Consider the following 12,299-nt stretch of genomic DNA (forward strand, 5'->3'; position numbering starts at 1 on the left):
CTATCAGCAAAGTGGGATGGTATTAGTAAAGCCTCAGACTAGGGATCAGGGAGGGAAACAGGAAAAGCTCCTTACTTCACAGCTAGCTGAGGGGGTTCCTGTGATATGCCTTCCGTGTGTAAAGCTGGCTGGCCTGCGCATGCTGAGGCCACAGGAGCCTCTCTTCCTAAGTAGGAATCTGTGAAGCAGTGATTGCTGGCAAAGAAACAAAAGAGACCATTGTTAAAACCAGAACCAGTAGGATGAGGAACCAATAGGGAGAGGTAACGTAATAACAGCAAGCGTGATTTCAGAAATAGCTTGAGTCGAAGGAAGTCATCCTTCACTTTTCAGAACTTTAACACATTGATGCTGAGGCAAGCTTAGCATCCATGAGCTACTAGGTCCCTTTCCACGTTAACTTCCTACAATCCTCTGCATTCTTGTTCCTCTGCCTAGGAACAAAGGTTATTTGTGGACACAGAAAAGACAGGCATTACTGGGATTAAAGCTCTTCAAGGTGACTTATTACCCACGCATAGGCTGGAAATTAGAAAAAGTATGTCATGGGTGGGTATATTTCTCAGTCTGTCTCTCATTTAATAAAGGAAGTGCATCTATTTCTTTCCACTTAAAAAGAAAAACCTCCTCATTCACCTCAGGTGGTTTTTCTATAGAAATGGGAGGGTGGGGAGGACAACTTTCTTGGGCTTCCCCGTTTAATGAATTTACTTCAGAAGGTGCATCTGATATTAGCTTGCTTAAGAAGCTAGCTCTTCTCAGATCTAGTCACAGAATAAGGGGCTAAACTTAGAGGTGAGGATCAAACTTATCCTAGACTAGTAATTCTCAAACCTATTTTATATTGGGAGACTAAAACAACAATAACAAAAACATCCTGAAATCCTTCCTTACTAAAGTTTTGATTTAATTGGTTTTATGCATAAGCTGGGCACTAGAATTTTCTTTTGTTTAGTGTTGGGAGCTGTGCATGCTAAGCTTGTCTACACCTGAGCTACATCCTCAGCCCTGAGTTAGGATTTTAAAGGGTCTCTGAGTATTTCTAATACATGGCCAAAGTTGAAAAGCACTGGTTTACCCCTGGGCCAGGGCTAATGTTCTGCCTTTCCCACCAGCGATTGGGAGAAATCTGTGTTGCTGCTCCAGCAACACTTCAGCAGCAAGAATCTGATTTTACATATCCAATCAGGACCAATCAGAGCCTAAATAAGACTTTTAAGGACATACTAGTCTAAACCAGAGATTTTCTAGCACTAGAGATTTGTAGCATCAGCAGAGTGAAGAGAGAACAAGACCAAAAAGAACAAGAGCACAGTCACTTGCAAATAAAGAAAAGGAAAGAAGAGCACTTCGTGGGTAAAAGCTTCTACCACGAACATTTATTTTTGTTAAAGCAGATTATAAATTCTCATCAGTACAAATATATATATTATGTATATATATGTATATATATATAACTTACATTTGATTGTAAGGCCAACGTTCAAAAGTAAAAATGAGATGGGATCTCATGTTACCCGAGGTCAAGTGGCTGCAACTGGCAATGAGACGTTCCCTTTGGGGGAGGGAGGGTGCACATACGGCGAATGAAACCACATTTCCCATTCCCACAAAACTTGCAGGAACAAAATTTAAAGGACAAAACCCACCGAAACCCACATTACAAACCAACACAGCCTGTGTTCCTTTCTGTGGATATGATTATGTCATTGTCACCTTAGTGTTAAAATAAAGGATTAACGTAAGGAAATTGCGACAATATATAAAAAATAACATATATCCTCTAGAGCATATTTAGATTGATTTCATTAAAATAATGACATTAGAATTTTATCATTGTTTTAAAACCAGGACAATACTGCTTTCATTTTCTTTATTTAAAACTACAATCTAGTGACGGTATTGGTCATAAGTATGATTGTTGTTGCAATGTGCTACTTACAGTGAATAACCACAGGCAGGCCAGGGTCCTGCCTGCAGCTTTCAACCCTCCCTCTTTTTACTTCCATAGGCATCAATGATAAATCAATCTTATGTACAATTTCTTACAACTAACCCTTTAATAACTTTTGGCAGGATTACTTACAACTCATACAACTTTTTAATATTGAGAACTATTTAAAATATTCTAAATGCATAAAAATAAAGATTTTGGCTTTTTGATATATATATTTATAATATTTATTCTGTTAACTCAAAATGGAAGCTCAACTTGACCCCTCCAATCTAGCTGTCCCGCGCAGGGCCGATGCACACTCTGAAGCACTCGGGCAGCACAGCTGGCTGCTCCTCCCTGTCTGGGTGCAGGCCTCGCTGTTCCGGTCTCTAAGACAGACCAGTACTGGGGAGGAAGTAGGTGAATGGCCTGAAAAATGAAAGGAGGTCGTTTTGCTTCCTGCTGTTTTCTATTCCAGTAAATGTGCTTTGAATACAAATTCCTGTTCAGATGCTTCTGCCTCTCTGTTGCCAGAGGTTTCTAAGGGGGCGAGGGAGGCAGGTTCAGAGGGCGACACTTCCTTGGCTTCTTTAGTCTAGCTGCAAGTCTTCTCTAAGAATGGTTTTCCCCACTTTTTTCCAGATCATCCCTCACTGCAGTCGGAGCCTGGACTTGCTCCTTGGGACCTTTAGGGTTAGTGAGAAACGTACTGATTGGGAAGACCAAGTCCCCTTTGCTTGTTTGACCTTCACGCCCTGCCCTTGCCTAAGTACAGACAAGACACACATGCTGTTGAGATTGCCTAAAGTTCAATTTCAAATGTCTTCTGTAAGTCCCTGGAGAACGGGTTGGTAGGGGAGGGGTTAGTACGCTGCTTGGACTTGCTTTCTAATGCAGCCCACTGGGCTTCGAAAGGATCAACTGGGCAGTGGCCTGCAGGAACCTCTGTGTGCTTGTCGCCTGTGGCCAACCTGCCGTCGTCTACACCATTGAAAGCTGCAGAACCGTTGAGGTGCTGAGCAGGAGGCTTAAAGAAGGGACTGGCGGTGGTGCTGCTTGTCTCATACTGAGGGAATGTCTGCTGCCTGGCCAGGCTGGGTGACTGACGGGGGTGAGCAGCCTGAGGATGCCCTGCGGTGCCAAACACATTGGCTACCATCTGGGAGGGGGTGATGCCTACCACAGGCACATTTGGGGCAGGATAGGGCATCCCGTTGGCCACAGGATAGGGCTGGGCAGGGACAAAGGCTGGCTGCAGGGGTGAGACCACACCCACTGGCACAGGCTGGGAGGCGAGGAAGGCACTCCCCTGGAAAGGCGGTGCTGGCTGGGAGATGGTGGTGGGTGGAGGTGGCTGGAGAACTGGCTGCAGAGGGGCAGCTGAGACCGGGGGCTGCTGGGCCCGCACACTCTTCGACACTTCTTCTAACCAGCGGTCAGCCTCGGAGGGAGTGCGTCTATGCCCAGCCTGGAAGAGGCCTGGAGAGGTGGCACCAGAAGACTGACCCCACTCGGTCCCTGGAACCAACAAGATGAAGAGAGATGAGAAGTCAGTGGCTCCTTTCCTGGCCCTAGAACTCTGGTTATTTGAACGGATCTACCACGCAGGGTATTTTCTGGTTCTGGTAGGAGGGAAGTATTACTAGCCAAGGAAATTTTGTGGTGGAGCAAAGAGAATCTGTCAGACCATGTTCCTGTCTTAGCAGGTGGCTGCCTGGTGTCAGAAATCCTTCCTTGTTGTCCTGGCTTATCCACAGAACAGAAGCCAACTTTCATACTCTCTAAATGGCTGAATAGAACAAAAAGAAAATTACCAGAGACCTGGCCATACCTTGCTGGCCCCTACCTGGTTTTTAGACATATGTTCCCTCCCTCCATTTTTGGTTGGTCATGGGGCTTGAACTCAGGGCTTGGGCACTGTTCCTGAGCCTCTTTGTGCCATTTTGAGTAGTTAATCGGAGATAAAGAGTCTCACAGTAACTTTTCTGCCTGGGCTGGCTTTGAACCACAATCCTCAGACTCCTGAGTAGCTAGAATTATAGGCATGAGCCACCAGCGTCCACTATATTCTGCCTTTTTGATGAAAGACTATTAGAACTTCAAACCTTTTTGGCTTATTGGTAGTAGATGTTCATTAAAGAAAAAACTAGTAAATACAGAAAGGCAAAAGATAAAGTGCTCTTTGTAGTACTTCTGGTATATTTGCTGTTGCTGAGTCCCTCTTCCCACAGACATGTCTACACATCAGTAAACCCAGTGATGGATGCTCTGGGAAGGGGGATCAGGAATCTGTTTTAGAAAAGCTCTGTACATGACTCTGTTCTCAAGTGCTAAAAGCTACGGGTCTAATCTCTTTTGTTGCTCACCTTCACCATCCTTTAAGTTCACTTCCAAGAGGGAACATACGTTTTCCAAAAGGATCCTTCTTTAGTTCCCTTCAGTAACTGGCTGATTTTAGAAACAGTGTCACTATCTGATCCCAGAATCCTCACCACCATCTGCGGCCACCTTACCCGGATGTGTGGCTGCAATTTCCTTGTTAGCAGCATCAGGGGCATGGGCCCAAGGGTTGGTTTCACGCACAGGCATTGCTACGGGTGCTAGAGCAGTATGAGCTGGCTTAGCAGTAAGCACATGGAAGGCTGAGTCAGTGCCATTAGCTACAATGGGAGCAGACAACATCAATGGAGTTAATTCATGCAGGGTGTACAAGCGACCCCATGGAACTGGGTCAGTCAGGCCAAGCACAATACTGGTGGAAGAGACAAGAAAGAACAGGTGACACTGGGATAATCATGCTCTCTTGAAACGGATACACAACACATACCGTCTGGTAAAGAAGGAACTGATAAAGTCAATGACTGTTTGGGGTAAATGTGTATATGAAGAGAAGGAAACTGATGCCTAAACAGATAATTTAAGTTGAATAGAGCTGTTCTTATGAACAGAAAAAAAATCACACAAAAACCCCCCACAAACAATCCTCCGCTACCAACAAACAAAAACCCTCCTAATTATTATTCCACCTATAACTCAGCCTTGCATTTAGATATGGTATTTCATTCTATACTTTCCCCAAAGCTCAAAGTATGCTAACAATAATAATGAGTTAATTACTGGGGGCGGTATTCATAATGGTACATTTCACATGTATCATTTTCGTTTAATTCCCTCAAAAGTCCCAGAGGGTGAGCACTGAGGGAGAAGTTCCCGCATGTTCTGTAGATGCCTGGGAGAGCGGCAAATACCACAGCCACTACATTCTTACCTATACACACAGACTTCTCATAAAGTTTAATTCATAAATCAGGCACACTGAGAGGTGAATAATAATAGAACCACAACATACTGTAATACAATTGTTTATTTTTGGAATCTTCTATTCACTAATTTGGAAAGGCAGTGGACAGTGAATGTGGGGGGGGGGAGCACAACATGAGAAATTAAAAAAAAAAAAAAGAAATGTAGGGGCTGGGAATATGGCCTAGTGGTAGAGTGTTTGCCTCATATACATGAAGCCTGGGTTTGATTCCTCAGCACCACATATATAGAAAAAAGCCAGAAGTGGCGCTGTGGCTCAAATGGTGAGCAAAAAGAAGCTCAGGAACAGTGCTCAGGCCCTGAGTTCAAGCCCGAGGAGTGGCAAAAAAAAGAATGGCAAATTTTTCCTGATGGGAAAAACTGCTTTTGGTTGAGAAACACTGTGCCTTGTACCAGAACAAATCCTGATGACAGCTACTTCTGGGAAACTTGCTGGGCCCTCAGATCCTTAACAGTCAAGTGGCCAACAGAGCAGTGGATCAGGGTCATAGAAATGCCTTTCCATTTCCTGAGGGTTATACTAGATCAAATCTTTGCTGAAACAAAACAGAATAAAACCAAAAGAAAGAAAAGGAGGAAGAGAAAAGAGAAACTCCTAGTAGGAGATGACAAAGGTAAGTACATGCAGAACAGTGAGTGCAGACATCTTAGGAAACAGGAAGGAGACTAAGCCCAGAGATGGGGCTGAACAGGGGAGTCAATGAGGCTCAGATCTCCATAACGCATCTGACCAGCTCGTGAAGCTCACGGGGCCGAGTGCAGTTAGTGAACAGCAGACTAGTTTTAAAGGGAATGGGTGAGCAAGTCAGAGATACCAACCTTGGAAGGCAGGAGACTGCGGTGCCACCACAGTCACTGGTTTGGTCATCGGGGCAGAGGAGAAGGGGTCCTCTGAGGGTGTGCTGAAGGCATTGGTGATCTGAGAGCACAGGGAGCTGATGCTTTCTGCCTCTCCTTCTACCTCTGGCACTGCAAAACATGCAGAAAATAAGAGTCTAGTCAGGAAAATGGAATAATCTAGAAATTTAGATCATGGTAATGTCACCATTCTCACTTTCTCCAAAGTTTCTAGGACCCCAAGTTATAAACTGTGATTAAAAAAAAAAAAGGAACTGACATGTAGGACTCTTAATATTGGTTCTGAGAACCCAGGTGCAGTGGTACATGTCTGGAGTCCCAGCTACTCAAGAAGTGAAGACAGGAGGATTACTTGAGCCCAGGAGTTTAGGACTAATGTAGGTAACAGTGAGACTGTATCTTAACAAAAGGGAAGTGGTGGCTCATATCCATAATTTTGGTTACTCAGGAGACAGAGATGACATGGTTTGAAGCCAGCCCAGGCAAAAACAAACAAAACTTCCCCCTAACAAAAAACCCAGCAAGACCTAACAGCTTGCCAAGGCTCCACAAATAAGCTGGGTGCATGGTGGTTCATGCCTGTAATCTCAGCTACACAGGAAGCATAGGTAGGAGGATTGTGGTCTTAGGCTACAAAAAGCATGAGATATCTGAAAAATAACTGAAAGAAAAAGAGTTGGGGCAGGTTCAACTAGTAGGACACCTATCTAGCAAAAGCAAGGACTGAGTTAAAATAGAAAATATGAGTCAGGTGCTGGTGGCTTACATCTGTAATTATAACTACTGAGCAGGCTGACTGTGGCTCCAAGCCCTCTTGTGAAACTCTTCAATGAATTACCAAAACCTGTAAGGAGAGCTGTGGCTCAAGTGGTAAAGAGCCAGGTACCCAGGCCCTGAGTTCAAGCCCGGCATGAAAAAAAAAATTGACCTTGGAATCAGGTGCTGGTAGCTCATGCCTGTAATCCTGGTTGCTCAAGAGGCTGAGATCTGAGGACTGCAGTTCAAAGCCAGCCCAGACAAGAAAGTCTCTGAGACTTTTAATCTGCAATTAATCCCTAAAAAGTCAGAAGTGGAGTTGTAGCTCAAGTGGTAGAGCACTAGCCTTGAGCAAGAAATTCTGCTGAGCCCTGAGTTCAAGCCACAAGACTGGCACTCCCCCACCCAAAGAAAAACAAACCTGACTTTGGAACACTTTTATATCACCAAGGAAGCTAATTATAGGTGCAGAATCTTTGCTCATTTGTGAAAGGAGAATAATAGACTTTCTCTGGTTGTACCCCAGAGAGACATGGAAACAAGGTACTTAAAACATCAGGAATTTCCGTTTTAAAAGAAACTGGAAATAGAAAAGACCCTCAGTGATCACCTCATTCAACTATTCTTTAAGTCTAGCTTTACCTGTCAAAAGAACAACTCTTTATATTCATATCACTGCCAGTGAGTGCCTACTAAGGTGAAGCTTCCTCATTTTTTTTTACAGCAATAGCTTGACCTACCCCAGAGGGAGTAAAATACGGCCCAGCAGAGGCACTGACAAGATCTAATACTGGATCATGTGATGAGGATACGGCTTAGGAGCTGGCTCCGGTGAACAGAAGCCACACAAACGCCTGTGTGGCCATTTGGAAACTTAATGAATAAAAGTAAGGAAGCTCAGTGTTTCTGATGAGTAACAGATCTTAGATTTAGACAAGAGACTGGTTTAGAGTTTCCTCCTATGAGGCCAGTCAGCTACAAGGACAATGAACACTTATTCATTTCTTCTGGTACATCTGCCGGTGGTGTTATTTAACAGTGCAAATTTCTAAAAGCCTCTTTAATTAATTTTCTCCTGGGTCCGGAGTAGCAGAATAAGACTGGAAACTTGAGGGCTTTGATGTTTAGAAACAGGCTGCCTGAGAAGCAATGCACTTCCATCAGGACAAACCACAAACCCGTGGCTTAGGCTAGGAATTCCATCATCTACTTGTTGAAGAGAAATTAATGATTCACCTCTATGGGCCTTCTTTTCTCCCATGGTAAACAACAGAAGCTACACCCGTCACCCAGGGTCAGAGTGGAGCAGCTAGCTAGGGAGGATTGGTGTTACCGCTGGAAGTGACAGTAATGCTTCAGTGCTAGAGTGCTCGCTGAGTCAGGTGCGCGCTGTTACCTGCGTTTTTTATGGGGAAATCAGTCTTCCGCTGCATAGTGGAAGGCAACTCGTTGATGCGTAGGGATAGTTGGCGTTTAAAGGGTGACATCTTCTGGCTAAGAGCAGGAAATCCACGGAAAGAGCCTTGGCGAGCAAGCTGTTCAATTGGTGCGTGCCGGCGTGGGATGGCGTGAGGATTGTTCATCTCCAGAGAGGCAGTGGCATCGAGAGTGGGAGAAGTGGGCGAGGACGGGGATGGAGCGGCGCTGCCAGGGGCTACCGAGGAGCTAACAACCGTCCTATCTGTTTCAGCTCAAGAAAAGCAAGAGAGAGAGGACCTTAGCAAGAGTCCTTAAGTAGTGTGAATTTACAAGCTGAGGAAATCAAAAGCTCTCATTTTAAAAGTCCATTCCCCTCCCAACTCAGGTTAGACATAGGATTTGCATCCTCGACTTCTCAGACAGATAAGGTATTAATAACACCATATGTCATATGGTATAGCTACTAAGACACAAATACTAGACCTTCTATTCTCTTGCTTTGACTTACCAAGTAAGACTTTGAGTAAGATTTTTAAAGCCCTATTCCAACAAAGTTGTTGTGTGAGGGTCTTTAAAGCATAGTTCATGGGTTTCAATGTTTGTTTGGTTATTCAAGGGGTTGGAGATGACACTGGGAATAAAAAAAGTCAGAAATACCTAAAAGAGCATAAGTTTGATTAACTGCCAAAATGTCATAAAGTAGTCTTGAAATAATGGACAACAAGCATTTGTGGCACATCTGAATTAAAGAATGAAAAAGGAAAAATATTAAATTTTACTAAACCTAAATATGAAAGACTTTTTCCACATGAGCAGCAATTGAGCTCCATTCTGATTGTCACAAATCTCTACCCCCAACCTTCATAATCCATTGAAGATCTCAGGACTCAATTTGTCCGTGGCTGTGTATCACAATGTTATTTGGTGGTATTAAAGAATATGCTCAGGGCTGGGGTGGAGCCCATCAGCAGAGTACTTGCCTGGCATGTGTGAGACCCCATGGTTCAATCTCCAGTATCACAGAAAAGGAAATAAATGAAGGTCACTACAACATACTAAATAATAGCTATGCAGATAGAGTTTTCAAGTAAAGATAGCATGATGGGGGCTGCAGGCATGGTTCAGAAGGTAGAGAGGTTGCGTAGGGCGCACAAAGCCTTGAGTTCAAACTCCAACACTGCTTCTTGTGCCCCCCTCCCCCCCAAAAAGCATGACATTCTACCATTTGAGCCATAATGCCAATTCATAGTATATGTTTTACGTTTTGGTATCGTGGCACAAATGTTTACAAGAAATGGAAAAAAAAAATCACCCTTAGCTGTGTGTGTAGTATATGCCATATAGTCTTAGCACTTGGGAAGCTGAGGCAGGAGTTCAAGGTCAGCCTGAGCAATATAGTGAGACCTCCTGAATTCCCATCACTATCAGAAATTTCAAATAAATGTACATGAGATCTTTTTTCAGCACAGGGAGCTTAAGAATTAGCGCTGTTTGGGTATTAGATAAGTGATGGCTAGTTTAGAAATAAACCAGTAACATCACTACATAATATTATATCAATTAATATTTGTGAATTTCTTGTGGTTTTACCCTATATATAAACATTTCCCCCCACCAACTTGGTTTTAAAATACACCCACTTCAAACTTTATAGAATACTAATGTTTGCATAGACATTGTTGCAATGATGCTATGTATACCTAAAAAAATTTTATTTGACAAAACCATACAACGAAATCAACAGGTCTATGGAAAAGAGGTAGGGGTTGACTTTTGTGACTAAAGCATTAAAGATTATAGCAGTAATCAATCAACACAGTCTTACTGTTAAATTCCTGTCAGCATCATAGTGTCTCCTTTGCAGCACCCTAAACCCTGGGGCTTGTGCTTCTTCCTTCAAAATGTTAGGTCTTTGCATTTGCTTCTCATACAGACTAGATACATTAGAATTAAATTTCTGTTCCAGGATAAGGTGGGAGCAAGGGTTGTCTCTGCACTTCCTTTTTCTTTTTGGGTGGTCATGGGGCTTGTACTCTAGGCCTGGGCACTGTCCCTGAGTTCTTCGGCCCAAGGCTAGTGCTCTACCACTTGAGCCACAGAACCACTTCCAGTTTTGTGGTGGTTAACTGGAGATAAGAGTCTCACAGACTTTTCTACCCAGGCTGGCTTTGAACTGGGATTCTCAGATCTCTGCTGCCTGAGTAGATAGGATTGCAGGCATGAGCCACCAGTGCCCAGCTTTATCTCTGCACTTCACTCATCTGCCCCAGAGGAGTTTTCTATAACAGAAAGAGCACATGGTTTTTAAGCCATTAAATTAGCCACTCTTAAGGAACTTTTGTGGGATTTTCAGCTTTGTTAATAAGGTCTTCATCTACTGCTCAGAGTTTTCTTTTGGGGAAGGGTGTGTGTTGGAGACAGAACCCAGAGTTGTACCTGTTAGGCAAGTGCTCTACCACTGAGCTATTCGACCAGCCACGTGTTTTTCTTGATAAAACTTGTCCCTACTAGATTTAAACTATCAACCTGCTGGGAAAAACTGCATTAAACAAAACTCACACTGTAGAACACATTGTACCTTTCTTAGCGTCTTGCATTTGTTTCATGATCTCCTCTCTTTCTGCTTGTTCGGTGGCAGTTGTGACACGGAACGATCCTTCTCTTGTAAAAGTGGTCCGGCTGGCATCAAAAGTAGCAGTCACTCCACATTCCTTCTCCCGCTTCTGTTTGCGCTCTAAACAGGCTGCGAAGGCACAGCCTACTGCGTGGCTCAGTCTTTCACCCTAAAGACAGAGGATTTTTTTTTAAAGTACAATACCAAGAAGCAGAAATGTATTTGTTTTTATGCAAGACAAAATGTAAAGTTCAGTTTAAAATTAAGTTTTATATATTAGTATACTAAATTTAGTGCTTATATGATAGGTGTTGGATAAAGTGGTCTTCAGTAACCTGTGAACAGCTGCCAGGAGCTCCTTATTGCTGATGTTGCTTTTGTCACCTGAGCTCTGGTTATGCAATGCTCAAGGTTCTAAGCTTTACAGGCAAATCTAGTTGCCCTTTAAAAGGGGAATTGTGGGAATATTTTGTAGGCATTTCAGGCTTACACACATTGTCAGCATGTGTGAACTCAAAACTTCTGATAAATGTAATTCTTGATTTTAAAAGAAAGGCTTCCAGTCTCCTTTTTTTTTTTTCTGAGTGTCCCTCTCTCTCACCACTTTCTCCATTTTTGGCCTTTAGTACTTTTGAACGTTCTCTTCTGCTGTCCTCATTTTCTTCTAGCTCTATCTTCCAACTTTACTTCCCAACCACACACAGGCAAAAGTGACAGCCTATTTAAAAAATTACTTTATTGTTATTACAAAGGTGATGTACAGAGCAACTACAGTTACATAAGCCAGGTAATGAATGCATTTGCTTTTGTACAGTGTTATCCCTTCCCTCGCTCTCTGAAAGCATATTTTTAACTATACTCTCTACTGAGAAAGTAAACAACTTTTTTAAAAGGTACTTTGTGTGTGGGAAGAGAATGGAGCCAATATAAACATTGCTATAAAGCAACAAATACATTTGATTACCCCAAGAGTCAACAACTATTCAAGGGATTATTTTGTACCAGAGTTATCTGTATTTTAAACCATACCCTTCATTACATAGTAAAAAAAAATATTGAGATGCCATAACAACTGTTGGCATCATTCATTGTGGGAAGAGATATTTGGAGCAGGGAAGCTTTTGTGGCATTCTCAAAAATCAAACCATGCGGGTAGCTGTTCCTACATACGCTATTTCACTGGGGTTCAGGTGCCATCAGTAGGACAGATAATGTGTTCCTTGTCTCTAAAACAGATTTTCCATTGCTGCACACATTTTGACTGTTGCTATCTAACTTCCTTCCCACTAGAATGATATAAGGCTAGGGTGGGGAGCACTGAAAGATTCTTAGGACCTGTTTGCATTTGAGCATAGTTCTGCTTCAAGGACAAAGACTTAGGTGAAAGAGGTGTAT

At 43.0% G+C, this 12,299-nt stretch overlaps 1 protein-coding gene across 9 annotated transcripts in view; it reads right to left on the reverse strand.

Annotated features, from left to right (window-relative positions):
• Nucleotides 1-1,357: 1,357 nt before the first annotated feature.
• Numb (NUMB endocytic adaptor protein) overlaps nucleotides 1,358-12,299 on the reverse strand; it is a 121,193-nt gene continuing 110,251 nt past the window's right edge. For 7 of the 9 annotated variants that reach the window (XM_048362804.1, XM_048362805.1, XM_048362810.1 and 4 more), the window contains 5 exons: nucleotides 10,869-11,073; nucleotides 8,268-8,561; nucleotides 6,077-6,226; nucleotides 4,450-4,596; nucleotides 1,358-3,454 (listed from right to left, as the gene is read on the reverse strand). In XM_048362804.1, coding sequence (XP_048218761.1) covers nucleotides 2,739-3,454; nucleotides 4,450-4,596; nucleotides 6,077-6,226; nucleotides 8,268-8,561; nucleotides 10,869-11,073 — 1,512 coding nt within the window. In that variant the 3' untranslated portion in view covers nucleotides 1,358-2,738. The remainder of the gene's footprint in view (nucleotides 3,455-4,449; nucleotides 4,597-6,076; nucleotides 6,227-8,267; nucleotides 8,562-10,868; nucleotides 11,074-12,299) is intronic. The other 2 variants (XM_048362813.1, XM_048362812.1) reach the window with 1 other exon arrangement.

This window comes from Perognathus longimembris, chromosome 14 (genome assembly GCF_023159225.1).
Source record: "Perognathus longimembris pacificus isolate PPM17 chromosome 14, ASM2315922v1, whole genome shotgun sequence".
In the NCBI taxonomy this organism is placed as follows: domain Eukaryota; kingdom Metazoa; phylum Chordata; class Mammalia; order Rodentia; family Heteromyidae; genus Perognathus; species Perognathus longimembris.